The 20,712-nt window shown below is 42.4% G+C and overlaps 1 protein-coding gene and 1 long non-coding RNA gene across 9 annotated transcripts in view; one reads left to right on the plus strand and one right to left on the minus strand.

Annotated features, from left to right (window-relative positions):
- Nucleotides 1–14,289, plus strand: part of Calr4 (calreticulin 4) — a 34,785-nt gene extending 20,496 nt beyond the window's left edge. For 4 of the 6 annotated variants that reach the window (XM_039111174.2, XM_039111171.2, XM_039111170.2 and 1 more), the window contains exons 4-9: nucleotides 2,926–3,020; nucleotides 4,538–4,747; nucleotides 5,197–5,310; nucleotides 6,307–6,450; nucleotides 11,047–11,139; nucleotides 13,695–14,289. In XM_039111174.2, coding sequence (XP_038967102.1) covers nucleotides 2,926–3,020; nucleotides 4,538–4,747; nucleotides 5,197–5,310; nucleotides 6,307–6,450; nucleotides 11,047–11,139; nucleotides 13,695–13,946 — 908 coding nt within the window. In that variant the 3' untranslated portion in view covers nucleotides 13,947–14,289. The remainder of the gene's footprint in view (nucleotides 1–2,925; nucleotides 3,021–4,537; nucleotides 4,748–5,196; nucleotides 5,311–6,306; nucleotides 6,451–11,046; nucleotides 11,140–13,694) is intronic. The other 2 variants (XM_063288593.1, XM_039111172.2) reach the window with 1 other exon arrangement.
- LOC108351012 (uncharacterized) overlaps nucleotides 1–20,712 on the minus strand; it is a 51,248-nt gene that overhangs the window by 8,429 nt on the left and 22,107 nt on the right. The window contains exons 3-4 of one of the 3 annotated variants that reach the window (XR_010066579.1): nucleotides 3,882–4,036; nucleotides 82–2,574 (exon numbers count right to left, since the gene is read on the minus strand). This is a non-coding gene — a long non-coding RNA (uncharacterized LOC108351012). Of the gene's footprint in view, nucleotides 1–81; nucleotides 4,037–20,712 lie in introns of those variants that run through there. The other 2 variants (XR_010066580.1, XR_010066578.1) reach the window with 2 other exon arrangements.

Here is a 20,712-nt window from a genome sequence, read left to right on the forward strand (position 1 = left end):
CTCCCCTCCCCTCTCCTCTCCTCCCTTCCCCTTCCCTCCCTTCCCTCCCTCCTACTCCCTCCCCTCCCCTCTCCTCTCCTTCCTTCCCCCTACCTGCTCTTCTTCCTTTTTCAAATCCCTCTCTTCAGCTTCACTGTTCCCCTTTAAAGTCTGCACCCTCCTTTTTCCTTAAAATTCACACTCCCCTTCACAAGTTCTCACTCTGTAGTTCCAACCTCACCAGTAGGGCAGTAGCTTCAGACCCACTGTGATTCTCCTGCTTCAGCCTCCCCAGTGCTGGGACGATAGGTGCAAGCCCGAGTACCTGCTGCCAGTCCTTCTCTCATTGTGCAGAGGAACATTTGGGGTGTGTAAAGTGTGTCTACCCCAGCACCTTTGTATTTTCTTCAGAATCTGGACCATGTGTTCCTATCTCCATTTTGTGGATAAGGAAATTGAGGCAAGGAATTTGCTGAGGGTAAGTAAAAAGTCAGAATTTGAGTCAGTCTGTCTATAAAGCCAATGTCTTCTTCCTTAAAGCAGCTGGATAACTTTTTAAAAAGCAGAATGAAATCTATATTCTTTTTCTTTTTAAAGGTTTATTTATTTATTATATATAAGTACACTGTAGCAGTCTTCAGACACACCAGAAGAGGGCATCGGATCCCATTACAGATGGTTGTGAGCCACCATGTAGTTGCTGAGATTTGAACTCAGAACCTCTGGAAGAGCAGTCAGTGCTCTTAACCATTGAGCCATCTCTACAGCCTGAAATCTATATTCCTAAAAAGTATTAAGCCAGGCTGGAGAGAAGGCTCAGCAGTGAAGAGGACCCAGCACTCACATGGCATCTTACAACCTTCTCCAGTTCCAGGGGATCCAACTCCCTCTCTTCTGGCCTCCATTAGTACCAGGCACATAAGTGGTGCATAGAAACATATGCAGACAAAACCCATACACATAATAAAATAAACATAAAAATAAAACTTTAGTTTGAAAAGGGTACTGAACCAAGTGTTAGCTACATACCAGTAACCAGGGGCAGAAACAGGAGGATTGCTAGGAATTTGAGGCCAGCCTTGTCCATACATCACTTGAACACACAGCCTTTCCACAGTTCATGGCCTGTGCATTCACTGTTCCCATCTCAGGGCCTAGGCCACCCCCCACTTCTACTCCTTGTTCCTACCTTCTCCCCAAGGTTACATGGAATCTCTCTCCCTAGGCCCTGAGCAAAGCCTAGCACCAAGCATGAGCCCCTGAATGCCTGTGTTAACTATGGAGTGCTAGAGCAACTTCTAGGGATGTGGTCTTTCATTTGACCGGTGAGACAGCCAAGGCTACAGAGTGTCTTTCTAAAGTTATTTGGAGGACTGGAGAGATGGCTTAGTGGTTAAGAACACTGACTGCTCTTCCAGAGGTCCTGAGTTCAAGTCCCAGCAATCACATGGTGTCTCACAACCATCTGTAATGGGGTCCGATGCCCGCTTCTGGGGTGTCTGAAGACAGCTACAGTGTATTTATATATGAAATAAATAAATAAATAAATCTTTTTTAAAAATTATTTGGAGAAAAGTATTGATGAGAAGCTGCTATGACATCATAAGAGACAGCCTGATTGAATATAACTGAGGCTTTTTGGAGAAGGTATTAATTACTCCTTAAAGAGTGAGTTAGGTTTTAATAAGAGGAGGAGAGCTTGTAACGAGGACAAAATCAACAGAATGTGAAGGCTCAGGCATGAAATTCAAACGTGTGGTAAATTAGGGAGAAGATCAATATGGGTAAAGTACAGGGTAAATGCCTTGTGTGCGTGTGTGAGTATGTGCTGTTATGAGTATATGTGTTATGTGGTGTATGCGTGCATGTGTATGTGTGAATATGTTTCATACTTGATATTAGCTGAAAGGCCGAGAAGCTCTGTGTGGGTTGTGAGTATGTGAGCAATAGTGAAAGTCTCAGACCTCTCTGGCCTCCCAGCTCCAATCCGCAGTTCTAACTAGAACTGTCACAAAGCAGAGGTCACAGGCTCTGTCACTAGGTGGGTGTGGCTTTGGATCCTTGCAAGGCGTCTTACCAGATCTTTGGGCATGCTGCTGGACTTTTCTGAGCCACCCGATCTAAAGTGAGATGGCAATGAATATTTGTTAGAATTAGTGCCCGATGTACTGGCTGGTGTGGTGTGCCAACCTGACACAAGCTAGAGTCATCAGAGACGAAGGAGCCTCCGTTTAGGAAATGCCTCCATAAGATCCAGCTGTAAGGCATTTTTTCAATTAGCGATCAATGGGAAAGGGCCCAGCCCATTGTGGGTGGGGCCATCACTGTGTTGGTAACCCTGAGTTCTGTAAGAAAGCAGGCTGAGCAAGCCATGTGGAGCAAGACCTTAAGCAGCACCCGGGTCTCCAGGTTCCAGCCTTGGTTAAGGTCCTGTCCTGACTTCCTTTAGTGATGAATAGCAATGTAGAATTGTAAACCAAATAAATCCTTTTCCTTCCCAACTTACCTTTTGGTCATGGTGTTTCATCACAGCAATAGCCGCCCTAGCTAAGATACCTGACTTCAGAAGGCTTCCGTTGGTTTGGTCATGGAGCTCTGGCAGGAGATTAGAGGAAGAGAAGAGAGTTATATCTCTTAACTCAAAGCCTACATCTCTCCTGCTGTGCTTGCTCCCAGACTCTCTCTCACTCCTCCTGTCCCCTTTGGTGCTGCTACCCATGAGAATCACTGTACCTTTCCTTCTCTCAAAGTCTTGCCTCCCCCTTTGTTAAAAAAAAATCCCATTTATTAAATCCTTCTCAAATAATCCTGACTTTGAGTGTGGCATCTGTCTCTTTCTGGAACCACGGAGTGATACACAGGCTGCATCTGTCTTGGGTCTTGGCCTCAAACTGGGCACACTGCCTGAAATAGATGTGAAATCATGCTCTGGGGTTTAATTTCCAGGCCCAGACATCTGTGGCTTTGGCAACAACAGACTACAGGTCATCCTTTATCACCGAGGGAAATACCATGAGAACAACAAGACCCTCAAGTGCAGGGTGAGTATGTGGACTAGTCCTCAGCCTAGAGCGAAAGATTTTATTTTTTTAACTTTTATTTATTTTATATGTATGGATATTTTGCTATATGTATTTGTCTGTACACTACATATGTGCCTGGTGCCCACAGAGGTCAGAATAGGATTTCAGGTCCCCTATTCCAAAGTTATGTATACCATATTTTTGTTAGCTGTCATGTGCTGAGAGTTGAACCCAGGTCCTCTGGAAGAGAAGCCAGTATTCTAAATTGCTGAGCCATCTCTCCAATCTCAGGAAAAAAAATTAATATATGGTATTTCATTTTTTCCTTATAGAACTCTACCAATTAAAATGTTATAATCCCCATTCTACAGATTAAGCAGACCTAGAGATGTGTTACACATTGTAAGGCGTTCAGAAAGGAAGAGCTGACCAAAACCCCTGGGATTTAATATAGTGCAATATTTGATGTGGCATAGTTACTCACTGTTAGATATTGGGGTGGGGGTCAGGAACGCTATGCTTAGATGAGATGGAGGGGTCAGCTTACCTCAGTAACGTAAAGTTAGAAGCATCTACATTATCTAGAAGACAGTAGGAGCATGTTCAGTCAATAGTCCTGACAGCCATTATTAACCAAATGTTAATTCTGTCTTGGGCCTTGGCTATGGGATCGATTCCCCCAGACAGGGCTTTCAAATGAACCAAACTCACAGTAAAGCCTAACACAGTGATCTGTGCCTATAATCCCAGCTATTTTGAAGGCTGAGGTGAAGAAGTTGTGAGTTCAATGTTAACCTGGGCAATTTAGCAAGCTCTTCCCAAAACAACAAAAATTTTACAATCCAGTAAAGAGTCACACAAATAAAAGTGACTACCCACATGACACTGGAGCAGAGAAGGGGGCTCCTCTTCAACCTAGAGGCTTAGGTAGGAATTGCTTCCTGGAGAAGTCTTCCTTTGTGCTGAAAGATGAATATGCTCTGGAAAACGAGTGTGACGACTTTATGGAGAGAATCAATTCCTGGATGAGCAGTCTGCATGAGAAAAGTCAAGGAGATTTAAGAAACTAAGGCACAACATGAGGGCTGATAGAGCTGGAGCACAAGAGAAAGGCAGGACCAGATCTAGAAAAGCCCATAAAGCCTGGGGCATTGGACCTTGTGTTGAAGTCTACACAGGGCTGAATGTGATGTTCGAAGTCCTCCTCTGGGACGAGTCTGAGCCTGCAAGCTTAGGCACGATAAGAGAAATCATGAGCCTTACTGTTGAGAAGCTCACGGTTTAGTAGGACAGACAGAAAACAAGGTAGGTCAGAGAATAATCAGAGTTTCAGATGGGTAAGGGCTAGAGGATGGTGGAGAACACAGAGTATGACCTCAGGGTGAGCCCAGAATCCCTGCAGGAGTGTTAGCTAGAAGAAGGGGAGAAGGGATGTGGTAAAGTGTGTGTGATATGTGGGAGGGAGCATTCAGGCGAGTGTCTGAGATCTACAATAGTTCTATACAGGACTGAAACAGTGCCCATTCCCTTTATAGATTAATAAAGACACTCACTTGTACACACTGATCCTTCGCCCTAATGCTACTTACGAGGTTAAAATTGACAATGAGAAGGTGACAGGAGGAGAACTGGAAGCTGACTGGGACTTCTTGCCTCCCAAGAAAATAAAAGATCCCTACGCCAGGAAACCGAGGAAATGGGACGAACGGCTACAGATAGAGGATCCTGAAGATAAGAAACCTGAGGTCAGAGGGAGTTTAGCGGGGAAGCAATCTTAGGGAGAAGAGGTATAGTCAGGATATTAAAGCAGATGATTAAGTCAAGTGTCTGGGTTGTTGGCGCCGTGAGAAAATGAGGGTCTGAGTTCAAGCCAGGTCCGGGAGGCATGCTCAGGGTAGCAAGACTACAGGTAAAGACTGTGTGGGCGCAAATCACATACAAACCATAGCAGCAGCTCATATGACTGAAGGCAGTGTGAGGTCAGAGACAAGGAGAATACCCATCCGAAGTGAGTTTAAAGTACTCAAGGTCAGAATGATGGTGCACCCAGGGGTAGAGTCTCTCCTGCACTGGGCCATCACATACTAGAGCAGGAGGGCAGGGTGGGTAGGGAGCCAACTCCCCCTGTCTGTACTTGAGTCCCCAGTTTCCTCCCACATCATGTCTATCTTCATGAAGGAACATTTTGTTTTAGGACTGGCAGGACTCTGAATTCATCCCAGACCCTGATGCCAAGAAGCCGGATGACTGGAATGAGGCAATGGATGGGGTGTGGGAAGGGCCCCTGATACCAAATGTCAAGTACAAGGTGGGGAGCCTCTCTTGTCAATGAAAATCTATAAAGAGAAATCAGACGTAAATTCTAACTCATAAAACACAAACTAGGTGTGTGCATGTAAATCCTAACTTATAAAACACAATTTCTAGCCTGCAGGTTGTAATTCTAGCCCTCAGGAGGTTGAGGCAGGAAGATTGCAAGTTCAAGGACAGGATGAGCTGTACAGCAAAACCATGTCTCACCATAAAATAAAACAAAATAAAAACAAAGCAGAAATTCACTGATCCCCTGCGCTTCCCCTGTACACTCTGAATAGGACGCTGGCCTATCAGAGCCCTATTCTCAGCCTCTTCCTACTTATAAGGGGGGAGGGATGGTAAGACCAGAACTAAGAGGCTGAACCACTTATAATGGTTCAGGCAGGCATGGGCAAGGAGCTTGTCCAGAGCTGGGAGAAGCTGCCAGTTAAAGGAACATGATGCAAACAGAAAATGGGCCAGGACTCAGGAATTGAATGTCTTACAAGCAGGCTAGAAGGGCAAAGAGTGGGATCTGCATGAGTCCAGGGTATTTAAGGATAGAGGAAGTTCCTTTTAAGGGTTAACTCCTGCTCTCATGTCAGAAGCAAGAACTAAAGGAATCAGCCAACAAGTGGCCCAGCAAAAGAGTTGACAGGGGCAGGATTTTATCTGGCCACAGTTTCCTGTTCCACACAGGAGACAGAGAACAGACCAAGTGCCACAGTATTCAGAGAATGTTTTCCAAGAAGCTATGTTTTCTTAACTTCATGGATATGCCTGTTCAGAGAGAGGGCCACACCAGAACAGACCCCTGCATGTCATTTCACTTCCAGTTAGTGGAAAAGGGAACTGGGAAGAGTCTTACACTTTTACTCAGAGAGAGGAAGAGTTCTAAGAGGCTGGCATACATCTCTTTATAAATTGATTTAAGCTCTTTGACTGTGTAATATTAGAAAAATGGAAAATTATTACTGACATGTCCACTCTTGGTCGGTTTTCTGTTTAGGGAGAATGGAAGCCTCGGATCATTGACAATCCCAATTACCAGGGGGAGTGGATTCACCCAGAGATAGACAACCCCAAATACAGGCCTGACCCCACCATTTGTCACTACCATAATATCAGCGTCCTTGGCCTGGATCTTTGGCAGGTAAAGCACCTGGGCTCACAGCCTCTGCCCAGTGGTCCTTGGAGCTCCCACACAGTAGAAGAAGCAAGCCCCAGCCTGGAAATTACAGACTTGAATAAATCTTGGTCTTTCTAAACCTTAAACAACTCCACTTTAAAGTGGGAGTAATTATATTTATCCTCAAAATTTACTTAGTCCCTTCTACAACCACTGTATTAAGGACTTTGCATGTTCATTTAATTTTCACCATATACCTATTTCTCAACCTCAAAAGAAGGCTCAAAAAAGTTGAATAATTTTCCTGAAGATATGCATCTGGTAATGGAAGCAGAAAACTTGGGCCTGAGTGCCAGTCTTCCTTCATCAGACCCACTCCGGTGTATTACTAACACCTTTGATACCTTTGCTGGTCTTACTTGGTTCCTTCGGGTGTCTCACTTTGTGATAAGGTCTCCTGTAGTCTAGACTGGTCTCGGACTTGCTATGTAGCTGCGATAGCCTTGAACTTCTGACCCTCCCGCCTCCACCTCTAACTGCACAGTCACCAAAGCTTCTGGTACAAGCAGCCCCATGTTTTTACCTTTCTAGTTTCTTTATTCATTTCCTACTTTATTTTTCCTCACTTTCTCGGTTTTCTGACTTCAGGAGGTCAATATTGAAATGGAATGAAGTCACTACCAGATGCCAGGCAGGGTTTCAGAAGGGCAGGAAGAAGGAAGGGGCACCATGTCTCCTTCCTTCCTAGCTTATCTGAAAACCAGGGAAACAAGCCATGCACATTTGTATTACTACCTCTTTCTTTTTTTAGGTTGTTCCTTTAAAATAAATTAGAACTCTCCACATTATGAAACAGATGCAACCATGTTAATGTGCACACTGTTTACTTAAAAAATAAGACTTATTTGTGTGTGCGTGCGTGTGCGTGTGCGTGTGCGTGTGCGTGTGCGCGCCATGGGCTGTGTGGGGAGGTCAGAGGACAAGTTGTGAGAGTCAGATCTCTTTCTGTGATGTGGGTTCCAGGGACAGAACTTGGGTCATCAGGCTTGTCCACAAGTGTCCTTACCTCAAAGCTGTCTCACTGGTCTTTAAAATGTTTCTCCTACTAAAAACATTAGGGTATACATTTTATTCTATAGCTTTGTTTATATGAAAAACTTAAAAACTTTGGCATGAACTTTTCTGGGCTCTGTCAACCTCTGTGGACAGGCAAAACTACTTGAAGAATTTAACCATGTCAGATGAGTGTCCCCAAGCCTTGCTATTAATTCATGTAGGTCAACAGAGGATCATGGATTCTGAACTGGAATGAAGGCCCAGAGATTTCATTTCTAAAATCTGAGGGTGTGTGTGTGTGTGTGTGTGTGTGTGTGTGTGTGTGTGTGTGTGTGTGTGTGATAATTGTGCACAATACTGGCATCATCCATTTTTTACTTATACTTTCTAGTTAGGCCAGACTCCTCAATCATACTCCTCTTCACTCAGCTACCCAGAACATCCAGTTAAAAACAGAATCCTTGTATCTTATAAGAGAAGCCACGTGACTGAGCACAGATAGCATCATTCTTGACCGGCCTCCTGTAGCCGTGAGATCCCCGAGCTCTGCCATCCCCGAGACGCTCTGCTATCCCAGTTGCATTCTTCTTTATCCTGCCTCTGTCCTGGGTGACCAGCCCAGTCCTTGACGCTTTCTGTTTCCTATTCTGACGCCTCCAAACCCAGTCTATTGAATTTTCTCCCTGCTTGGAAGAGATTGCACTCTGGAATCAGTTCAGGACTAAAGGCGGGAAGAGAATGCAGAGAACGATCATTCTTTTTATCTGGGACTCCATATGATCTTTTAAGGGATAGCAACATAAACTGCAATGAGTTTCCTGCAAAGTACATCGACTCTCTTACATCAGGTGATCTAGACCACAGCTCTGTGAGGCGAGGAGGGTAGGATTTGGGGAGCAAACCCAGGGCCTCACTTGTTAAGCAAGTGCTGTACCACTGAGCTAAGCCATGTCCTTACTTTCATTTTACTAATGAGATGTAGTTAGTGCTCAGGGATGTAGGTTAACTCATGGTTAAATACTTACATTCCTTTTTATTTTAATTTAATGTTTTATTTTTGTAATTATAGTGTATGTATATATACAGTATATGTGTATACAGTACTCTAGCCCATGCATAGGCCAGAGATTGACATCCGGATGTTGTTCAGTGAGTCTACCTGTCTCTGTCTCAGTGGGTTGGGATACGGGCCTGGGCCAAGGCGATCGACTTTGCATAGATGCTGGGGATCTAAGCTCAGGTCCATGTAAGCATTTAACCATGGGCATCTCTCTAGCCCCTACTCTTTCCACTTTATGATCTAGAACTTCCAATGAGTTAACTTATGAAAACATCTTTAAGACTTTGTGTTTGACAATCAAATTCAACTCTTTCTCACACGCTCTTTTCTCTTAATTATAAGAATACAGGGGGAAGTGTGTTTTCCCTCATTTGCATTTTTGGATAACAATCTGTAAGCACAGAAGGGAGATAAACAGATCAAGTCAGCATAAGACCAAGCATTAGGGAGCAGGGCTGGCACTCTCATAATCCAGGAACCTGAAGTAAGGTAGAGAGGGAACAGAGGTCACTGAACAGACCAGGGGGATGAGAAGATGGGCAAGCCAACATGGGCAGCTTTCTAAATGAAATTGCAGACAACTCAAAAGAAAAAAAATCCAAAAGATCAGAAAACATCTCACAGTTGGAAAGCGAATTTATAAACCAACTTAAAAATACACGACTTAGAGCAAGCTAGCATCCTGCTTTCCCTGTCCATTTGTCATTTGTTTTTCTGCTGGAAGCAGTGTTAATGGAATGTGAGCCAAATTTAAAACAAAAATGCAAAATTTATCTAAGCTTTTTTGGTCACAAAAGCGTTAAAATGGAGCTTTATAAAGTATAGAGGAAAGACACACAAGCCCTCATACTGCAGAACTTTTTCTTGGTTCACACAGTTGTTTGGGTAAAATCAACAATGATTTAGTTTTGATTTTTTGAAACAGTTTTTCACTATGTAGCTCTGGATGTCCTGGACTCAAACCCACAGAGATTAACCTGCCCCTACCACCCAAATTCTGGTATTAAAAACATACACCATCATGCCTAGCTTAACAACGATTTAGTCAACATATTGGTAAAATTTTTAAAAAAAAATCAGATTGGCTACCTTTTGGTTCTTTGAAACACATTCCAATACGGAAAGCTTATAATCATCATCGTCTATTGAATGAATCTACTAGACACCATGCTTTAGATACAGTAGTTGTAATTTTCATGACACTATAGAGAGTTATTATTTTCCATGAGTCACATTATTAGCTATTAATTATTATTATTATTTATTACTATTTTGAGTGTCATCCTAGCTGGCCTGGAACTTACTATGTAGACCAAGCTGGCCTTGACCTCACAGAGTTCAACTTGCCCCCTGCCTCTGCCTCCCTACTGTTGGTATCAAAGGAGTGTGTACCATACCCCTCACCTTCATCATCATTGTTGACAGGGTGTTAGGTAGCCTGGCTCATCTCAAGTGCTCTGTGTAGTTGAGGAGGACCCTGAACTCCTTCTCATTCTGATTTAATCCACACTCCCCCAATCCTGGGATTACAGGCATGAACCACCATACCTGACTTCCTTGATTTACTTATGAGAGTAACTTAAAGGGTTGAGTAACTTGCCTACCATCATAAAACTAGAATGTAGCTGAGCTGGTCTGTTCAAGTTTGTGTCTTGTGCTCCTTTCTTTCTATTGCATTTCTTTGTCATGAAATAAACACAAACTATTATAAAGCATAGATTTAGCCCTTTAGACCCAAATTCTAAATGCTTGTTTTGTTTTTGAGACTACGTTTAGTTACTATTACATAAAGAGTTTGAAGTTAGCCTCTGGTACATGCTATCCCCCATATGCTGGGATTATAAGCATACACCACTATACATGGCTTCTTATCATACTTAAAGAAAATAGAGAAAGGGGATGAAGAGGTGACTCAGCACTTGTCAACACTCACTGCTCTTGCAGAGGACCCTGGTCCTGATAATTATACCTATGGTGGTTCACGTTATTTTGTAACCCTAGTCCCAGGGGATTCAATACCCTCTCCCACCTCTAAGGACTCCCTCGCACATGTGGCGAACATAAACTGACACAGGCACCCAAATATCCAAATAAATAAGGCAAAGCCTTTTGTTGAGCGTGTGTGTGTGTGTGTGTGTGTGTGTGTGTGTGTGTGTGTGTGATTTATGGGTGTATGTGCACATATACACTCATACCCATGGCCAGAGGACAACAGAGGTGCCCTGTTCTATTACTTTCTGTCTCATTCTCTTGTGACAGGGCATCTCACTGAACCTGGAGCCAGGCTGGCAGCCAGCAAGCCCCAGAGATCCTCTTGTCTTTGCTGCAGACAACATTCAGGTTTATAAGGCACTCTCATAGCCATATACATTTTTCTACCAGTGCTAGGAATCCCAAGTCAGGTCTTCATGCTTATGCAGTAATTACTCTCACTGGGCCATCTCTCTGGCCCTCTAGGAACGGAGCACGGAGCCGTAAAAATCTCCCACTTTTCATTTCAACAGGTGAAATCAGGCAGCATCTTTGACAATTTCCTTCTAACAAATGATGAAGAATTTGCTGAAGAGGTTGGAAATATGACCTGGGGATTAAGAAAGGTGAGATGTTCTACCACCCCGAATTCTAGATGTCTGACTCTGCCATTTGCAAAATCAAGATTCACAATGATTGTCCCAATTCTGGTCACTTGGCCCCGAGAGACAGAGAACTCACATTCACTGGACATCTTCAACTCTGTATTTGTTACCTGAGCACTTTGCAAAATGCATCTCACTTGGTCCTTAACAGAACCTTGCAATAGAGATACTATTCCATTTCTTGATGGAAACTGAGATTTAGAAGCTAAACTGCCCAAGGTCACACATAGCCTTTGACTTGTAGAGTTGGAGACTGAACCCAGAACCCATGCTTCTCTTGTGTGTTACACTGCCTTCTCAGTGTGCCATTAGAGGGAGCCACTCAGCCCACCTCAGCCGATTTGGACATCAGAAGAAGCAGCAGTGTGTGTGATATTTGGGACAATGACTTCATGGGGAAGACATCCTGCATCCAGATGTCCTGTCCCTGCAGGAAGGTCAATTCAAGTAGGTTTCTAGCCAGTGTTTAATAGTTCAGCAGGAAACTTAGGTACCAGCAAAGTACAGACACAGAGAGTAAAAACAATATGTACAACCTTGTCCTTGCCTGCCCTGAGCTGCAGAAATGGCTCCATTGCTAAAGCATTTGCTGTACAGGCTTGAGGATCAGAGTTTGAATTATCAGGGCCCACATAGAAGCCATATGTGTTTCTAGGGACAAGTATGCTAGGCAAGCCCTTCTACCATTGAACCGTATCCTAGAAATCTTTTTAACTTTTTATTTTAAGACAGTCTTACAAAGTTACCCAGACTGACCTTCAACTCACTCTGTAGCCAAGGCTAGCCTTGAACATGTGTTCTTTGTCTTCAGTCTACTAAGTAGTTGAGCTTGCAACCAGGCCTGATTCCCAGCAGATCTAACTGAAGCTATTCAGCTTGTAGCATTTGCCTTTGTCCTCTGGGCTATTTTGCTGACCCTGTGTCCAGCTTTGAAAATACATTTTAGTCTAGTTTTGGCTCGTTTTACTTTCGTGTTATCCTTTTTTGTGACACTAGAGAACTAATGTAGAGCTTTGTTTATCTTAGACACTCACTCCATTACTGAGCCACTCCCCTGCCCTCTAATACTGTTATGTCATTGTTATTTATTAGTTAGAACATGAATGTTTTTATGTCAATGGCTTAGGTTCAAATCCGGGCTCCATTCTTGACTAGCTAGCTATATGCACTTGGTCTTTTTATTTAACCTTTCGATTGGGAATCACCTTTCAATAGTAGCACTATCTTTTGAGTTTCTAACACCTTGCATGTGTTCAATACATGATAGCTATTAGACGATATATTTACTTGAGAGATACTTGATAAAAACCCGTTTGCCATGACAGTTGTTGGAGATATAACGACAAGTTAAAATCAAAACACTTCTATCTTAATACGACTTATGTTCAGTTCAGGGAAAGCAAAATGTAGGAAATCCATCTGAGTCGTGTGTGATGACACATCTACTACTGCATCCCAACAGGGAGGAGGAGGAAGAGGCAGAAGGATTAAGAAAGAGTTTAAGGTTTGGGCACAGTGATGTGCATCTCAGATCCAAGGACTCCAAAGGCAGAGACAGATAGATCTCTGTGAGTTTGAGCTCAGCCTGGTCTACATAGTAAGTTCCAGAACAGCTGGGGCTCCATAAAGAGAACTTGTCTCAAAAAAAATTAAAAGAAAAAAAAAAGAAAGCATTCAAAGCCATTCTGGACTATATAGCAAGACCAGTCTCAAGAACAAAATAAACAAATGAGTAAATTAGAGAGAATTCCAGACATCAGCTACCTCATACAGAAGGTGGGATGTGTGAACTTACACATCATTGTGAAGAATGCAAATAGCACACAAATGTTGTTTAGCCTATAGCAGGCAATGACATGGGTATCAATAATAGATGGTGAATTAATTTATTTTAGTATTTTATTTAATTTTAAAATAAATTGATTCTTAACATCTTTATTACATTTATGATATTATAATTGATATGATATAATGTAACATTATAATAATGTTATATATTATTATGTTTGAGTGCATGCACATGCCACAATATTGGAGGTCAGAGGACAACTTGTACAGTTGGTTCTCTCTTCTGTTGTATGCGTCCCAGGGATCAAATCAGGTCATTGGGCTGGGTGTCAAGCACTTTTACTTTTATTCATCTTGCCAGTCCACTTTATATTTTTAAAATTATTTCACTTTAGTTTTTATTTCATTTTGAGGCAAGGTCTTAGGTAGCCCTTCAATTCTTTGTCTAGCAGGGGATAACCTTGAACTCCTGATGCTGCCTCCACCTCCCAGGTGGCTAGGATTACGGGTACACAACAGCATGCCTAGCTTTGAATCTGTTTTATTTACAAATGAAATACATCAACACTCAGACACAGATTTCCCTCCACCCCAGAGATACTGAAATATATATGTAAATAAACACCATCTTAGAAATCTTGAAGCCAATGGGAAGACAACAGATGTTTCTAAAATGGGCTATCTGTTTATATCATCTGTGAAACTTTGAAATTCCACATTTTAAACAGGATGTGGAGCAGCAGTGGAGAGAGCTGTATGAAGAAATGGAGAAACAGAAGGAGGCGGAAGAGGCCAAGAAGAAAAGGGAAAAGCAGCGAGCCAAGCAAGAAGACATCTGGGGACTAGATGAGGAGGATGAGGAGGAAAATGAAGAGGACGCTGAGGAGGAAGCAGAGGAAAGGCCCAAGCAGGAAGGCAGCGGCGAGAGGGCATCAGTGGATCAAAAGGAAGCCCATTTTGAGCAGAAGGATGAACTGTAACTGCAGAGACAATGGGTATGGGAGAAGCAAGAGACGGTGCTTAGGAAGGGAAATGGTCACAAGCTTAGCAAATTATGGGGAGTAAAACAACTGTCTTTATAGATAAACTTTGGATTTATATTTCTACTCCCCTTCCCTGCTCTATTTTGCTTATTGGTAGAAAGGGAATGATAATTTTATCTCAGGAGGTGGCTGTAGAGACTGAATGAGGTAATGTGTGTAAAGTGCCCAAAGTAAATACATTATAAAAATGTAGTAGTTAAAACTACTGCCATTATCATGGTGTTCAATAAATTATTTGTCGGTAATAAACTTCTATATAAACTTGGTTCTTTCATTTGAACCCTGTGCTCTTGGGGTTTTTCTTTTGTTTAAATATACACATTTTTTTTTTTTTTTTTTTTTTTTTTTAGTATTTACTAGGCAGTGCAAACAGTTGTACCCAATGTTTCTTCTTTTGAATGTATTGAGCACCTAAAGCCAAAATCACAACATCCTTTGAATGTTTGGAAAAACCCTTCATGAAAGTCACTTTGTTTGCCTGTTGCTCTTGCCCTAATGTTTAAACAACTGTTACTTGTTTGCAAGTTTGCTTGTCTCACTTCTATCTCTTTTGTTTCACCGGCTCAGGGCATCATTATCTCTTGCGTCCTTGTAGTTCTTTACAGATTAGAAAGCATTTTCCCACAAATTTGCAGTGTGCCTACAATGCATCTATTCAGTCTTACAGAGGTCACTGTAGAGACCATTGCTATCTTCCTGTGACAGACACAGAAACTTGTTCAGGGCCAGTCAGTAAGGGGCTGGTTCATCTGGTTGAAAAGCTTAACCTTCTACTGCACCAGGCTATTTGAATGAGTATCTATTAAATGGAATACAGACAGTAGGTAACCTGTTACATGGAAGAAATGTCCTTATGTCCTTTTGGTTTTGGTTTTGGTTTTTTGTTTTGTTTGAAATCCAACATTTAAGGAACCAGAAAACTATAGGGTTACAAACACAAATCAAGGTGCTCACTAAATATCCTCTGGAAAGAATGAACTCCTATCCTCAACTACATAGTGACCTTAAGGCCAACCTGGAATAAGACCCTGTCTCAAAAAACAACCAAACAACAAAACAAAACAACCAACTCACTCTGCCTATGCGTGCCGGTTTCAGAGACAACTTCATAAAGAGAGTAACTTTTGAGCCAGGTCCTGAGGAATGCAGGAATGTAGAACAGATTTGCTGTTAAAGAACCAGGAGCCTGGATAACAGGAAGTGGAATCACAAGATCAGTGAGAGTGGCAGGAAGTTCTCCCTTCCTCCCTGGAGGCTGGGCTGTAGTCAGCATGGTTTTGTTTTTTTGTTTTTGTTTTTGTTGTTGTTTTGTTTTGTTTTGTTTTTTGTTTTGTTTTTTGTTTTTAGAAAAACTAAATGTTTAAATTTAAGAGACTTTCTTTCAATACATACATGGCACCTTAATCCCCATGTGAGGCAGGTTCCCAGACTCTCACCCTGTTGCACTGACTGGCAGAGAATTTACTATGAAACATAAGCTGGCTTTGAACTTCCTCATACATGCAAAACCTGCTCTGCTCCTAATGGTGGGTTTTGGATTTTTAGAATGTTCTAGATTAGGAGACAGTAAAATGGGTTAAGGAGCTGACCATCAAAATGTGAGTTTCATCTCGGAGTTTCAGGTGGTAGAAAGAACCAACTCTTGTAAATTGTCTTCTGATTTCCACACACATGCAGGGTGTATACATATGAATTAATAAATATTTTAAAAAATAATTTTGAGTGGCAGTTGGGTGTGGAAAGAAACTTGGAAAGATTAGCACACGGCCAGCCCACAGGCTGTAGAGAATTTTCATAGCGGGGGTGGGGGGGTGGGGGGTGGGAGGGGTGACCAAGGCACACCAACCCACAAGAGGCAGTTTCAGAATAATATCAAGTTTTAAAATATCATACATGAGCTGTTCTAAATCTCTCTGGCACTGCCTGATACCTAGCACATCGAGGTGTCACTTTCGAGACAGCAGCCCAGATCCAGACAAGGGTTATGAGATGAGTTTTATGCAGCTGATTCTGTGGCACAAACTGTTTTTCTGCCACGGAAGGAGTCAGGAGAGCACACCATGGTTCCCTCGGCATTAAAGAGCACTCGATACTTTCTTTGAGCAGTGAGAAAGGGGAGAGACAAGAAACAAACTTGCTCTCAGGGCTGTGGATGAGTGACAGAGTGTGTACCTAAGGTACACAGGACCCCAGTACTTGGAGAACTAAGGGGTGGGTCATACGTCTCATTATCTTTATTTGGTTACTTCTAATGAATACAGTAAAAAGTAAAGTTGTCCAAAGATACCTAAAGCTAGGAGCCTTAACAGTACAGTTTTGTTCAGGGCTAACTCTTCTAGAATTCCCTTTTCTGTTCGACCTAGTCTCATACAGAGTATCGAGGTTTCCCAAGATGGAGTCCCTGCCTGGGCTCTCTTTGGTTGTCAGTAAAGCAGGCCCATACCCGTCTGCCTCCTCTGTGGAAAAGAGAGTATGCATTAGGCTGAAAAGACATCTTCTAAAAAGAAGGAAGAAATTGGATTGCTGCTTTAAGCTGCAAAATAAAATAAAACAGTGACAACAACAAAGCCATTACAAAATGTGTATGCCACAAAATGCTCTTTAAATGAGATGAAAATGTTTTATGTATATAGGTGTTTTACTTGCACAGATGTTTGTCCACCCCTTGTGTGCCTGGTGCAGGTAAAGCCCAGCAGAGGATATCAGATCCCTTGGAACTGGAGGTACAGATTGTTGTGAGCTGCCATGTGAGTGCTGGGAGTTGGACTGGGGTCCTCAGTGCTCATAGCTGCTGAACCATTTCTCCAGCCCTGTACCATGGTTTTAAAAGGTATTTTGTATCGTGTTTGCATTCTCTAAATGTTCCCCCAGAGTACTCAGCCTCTAGCCCAGCTGGCTTCTCTGGGAAGAAGCAGAAGCAAGCAGGTGAGAAAGCCACGGAGGAAGTGGCAAGGGAGGAGTGGCAGGCAGGCAATAGCAGCTCTGTATCCCCTTCATGCCTGGTGGAGGCTGGCCCAGCATCCTTTGTGTATGCAAGTGTTCCCCTTCTGTGCACTTCAGCTTACCTTCCAAGTCACCGACTGTCTCTTCAGTTTAACAACCTCTCAGCAAACTCAGCAGATATCTGCTTCTCTTGGAGTCTATCAGCAAGAATCTTGATCTCTTACTCATCTTTACCTTCAAAGCCCTCTGGTTCCATCCAGGCAGTGTGATCTGCTTATCTATTTCTCTGCAGAGGACTTACCTGCTTAGCTGGTTCCTCTGTGAGTCTACCTCAGTCATCACCTTAGAGGCTTCCTCTTCACACTTCCTATCTGCCATTTGTTTGTTTGTTTGTTTGTTTATTGACAGTTTCTCTTTACAACCCTGGCTGGCCTGGAATTCAAACTGTAGACCAAGCTTGCCTGGAACTCACCGAGGTCCACCTGCCGCTGCTGGGGACTAACATTGCGTGTCGCCACACCCCCATCCTTGCTCCTACGTCTAGCTCCTTTGAGTCAGATTTGTCTCTCAGTTCTCAATAACCTTTGGACCTCCCTCACTGTCATCAGCACATTCTTTGCTTCCTCAGACTGGATCCACTTCAGCCTCAGCCTATTTCAGAGCAGGCTACGCTTCTCTGTCTACTTCCCTCTTGGAGGCACTGTTCCCTCCCTCCCTCCCCCTCTCCCTCTCCCCCCCCCTTCCTCTCCCTCCCTCCCTCCATCATCTGCTGAGCTTGGATCTTGCATTTTGCCTTGGTGATCTGAGTGGAGCACCCTCCCCTCCCCACCCCCACCACAGCTTCTTCACTCAGATTCTTTCCTGAGCTTGGTGTCACAGCTGTTTCCGCTAGGGCTTTTCTTCTGAACACCAACCAACATACTGTGCTCTCTCTCTCTCTCTCTCTCTCTCTCTCTCTCTCTCTGTGTGTGTGTGTGTGTGTGTGTGTGTGTGTGTGTGCAAAATAATTATTTTTAAAAACTTTGTGGAGTTATGTATGAGTTAAGGAAGGAAGCCCGATGCTCTCATTTCCCTGGATCTAGAAAAGGATGTATTTGTTGTATCGCCTCTAGGTTTTGGGCTCATTTGTTGATTTGTTGATTGACTTTGTACACAATACTTTATCATCTTTGGTCTCTGACAATGACACTAAAATTTAGTCTTTGACTTTTTCCTCCTTTCCCACAGAGAACTATTTTTTGTTTAATATGTTTTTGTTCGTATACATTCTTTAAAAATGTGATTTTTGGGGGTTGGGGATTTAGCTCAGTGGTAGAGCGCTTGCCTAGCAAGCGCAAGGCCCTGAGTTCGGTCCCCAGCTCCGAAAAAAAGAAAAAAGAAAAAAAATGTGATTTTTGTTTTATACGAACATATTTTTATTTATGTGACATTTATTTATTATGTGAAATTTATTTATAAATTTCATTTTGTAATTTTAGATGTTTTCTCTGAACTGTTTTGTGAGTTTTTAAATTTTCAATTTATTATTATTTTATATGTGTGTGCATGATGTGTTTGGGGGGCATATCACAGCAATGTATGTGGTCCCCAGCTCCCATAGCAACACACAACTGTCTGTCATTCCAGTTCTAGGGGATCCAATGTCTTCTTCTGACTTCTAAAGGCACTGCACTCATACAAATACATTTTTACAAAGTCTTTACAGGCGTGGTGGCCCATGACTTTAATCTTAGCACTCTGGAGGCAGAGGTAAGTAGATTTCTGTGAGTTAGAGGTCAGCCTGGTCTACACAGTGAGTTCCAGGCAGCCAGAGCTATGAAGAGAGACCCTGTATCAAAAAGACAAAACCAAACCAAAATACCCAAATAAATAAATACATAAACAAATAAATCTTATAAAGAACATTTAGCTCTACTGCTATAAGAGTGGCAGACATCCCTGTAACAAAAGATAGGTTCAAAAGAGAAAAAAATGTTATTTTTTAATTGAAGATTTATATTATTTAAAAGATTGATGCAGGAGAATTAGGAATTCAAAGCCAGTCTGGATTCTATCCCAAACACTAATAAATCAACAGGCAGACAGACAGACGGATCATTTCAGACTCTGAAATGGAGAGGAAACCCCTTTTGCTCTTTAGCTTGGTGAACAGTAGGCAATCACAGAGAACTGTTGACTGAACATAGGGTCATAGATCAGGAGGGACAGTTCGACCTGCCAGTCTGTTCAGTCTCCTTGGCCTCTCAGGTCTGAGTGGGAGGTACCTAATGTTTCATTATTAGACAAATTATCCTGTATAGAAAGGGAGGGGAAAGTTAGGCTAATATTTATAATTTCCGACGTTGGGAAATTGAAATTCTTGTTTCAGTGACTAACTTCAAGGGACAAAGAGATGGAGAGAGGAAGGTAGGAGAAGGTCAAAGAAAAATTTGCTTTTGGGGTTCTTACCATGTCCTTCAGTTCAAATTACTTGGCACAACAAAACACTGTACTTGGTGGTACTGCCTTACAAGCCCCAACACACCCACTTACTATATAGCTCCTCATCCTCCTTTTTATTATTTGTTTGTTTGTTTGTTTGTTTGTTTTTCAAGGCAGGGCCTTCCTTTGTAGCCAGCTTCTATCCAGATTTTTTAAAGTCAGAGTGCGGGTAACTTGTTAGTAACTTTCCCAAGTTGCTTGGAGCTGCAAGTTTGATACAGTTTGATGCAGTTTGATACAGTCTACAACTGAGCTTTAATTCCTTCCCTACCATCAGTTAGATAGCCAGGAATTTAATTTTTCTGGGTTATAGTGCCTTTGCCTAAAAAAATGGAGATTATACAAACTCCATTTTAGCCTTTCCTTTTTTAATTAAAAATTTACCATAAAATTTTATAAATAAAATAATTATAAAATATTCTTATGTTTATTAACACTTTGCCTGCATATATGCTTTTGTACCACATGTGTACCTAGTACCTTTAGAGAGCAGAAGAGGGCCATGTTTCTCCTGGAACTGGAGTTATAGACAGCTGTGAGCCACCCTGTTGGTGCTGGGAATCAAACGTAGGTTCTCTAGGAGAGCAGCCCATGACATAAACCTCTGAGCCATCTCTCCAGCCCCAGTTCAGATTGCTTTATTGAACATATGCTAGTTAACTGTGGTGGCACATACCTGTAATCCTAGTACTGGGAAGCAGAGTGTTGGAAGTTCAGGGTCAGCCTTGAGTGTATGAAGCCCTATCTGAAAATATCAACACTGGACAATAAAACAGTAATGTGTACAACTTTCCTTTTTGCTATCTTATAACTAAGATGAATGTTCTTAGTCAACTTTAAAATACATTAATCTTCTGTTTCGTTGGAGAATAACAATTGTCAGCCTTAATGCCCTGTGCCTTCAGAGTTTGGACCAGAAACATTTGCCAGCAGGGTCTCAGAAGAGTGATCATGTTTCTTCTTGGCAACTAGAGTTGGTCATTGTGCTGCTTCTCACATAGGAAGGTTTAAATTCAGACTAAACTGAGGACAGTGTACCCCTGCTGGGCTTCCTGGACAGGGATAAGACCTAAATAAGCTTCTAAGGGCCCAGGGATTTTGTAGAGATAACCTCATTTTACAGCTAGGGAAGTGGAAAGTAGGGGAGGAATTGACTTGATTTAGATAACAAAGCTCACCAAGAGAGTGCAGATCAGGAGCAGGGTTCTGGCCTGGTAAAACCCTCAGCAGTGAGGAGAGAGAAGGGAAGCTGTCTAATGGAAGAATGTAAAAATGAACT

Source organism: Rattus norvegicus, chromosome 5 (genome assembly GCF_036323735.1).
Source record: "Rattus norvegicus strain BN/NHsdMcwi chromosome 5, GRCr8, whole genome shotgun sequence".
Lineage (NCBI taxonomy): Eukaryota > Metazoa > Chordata > Mammalia > Rodentia > Muridae > Rattus > Rattus norvegicus.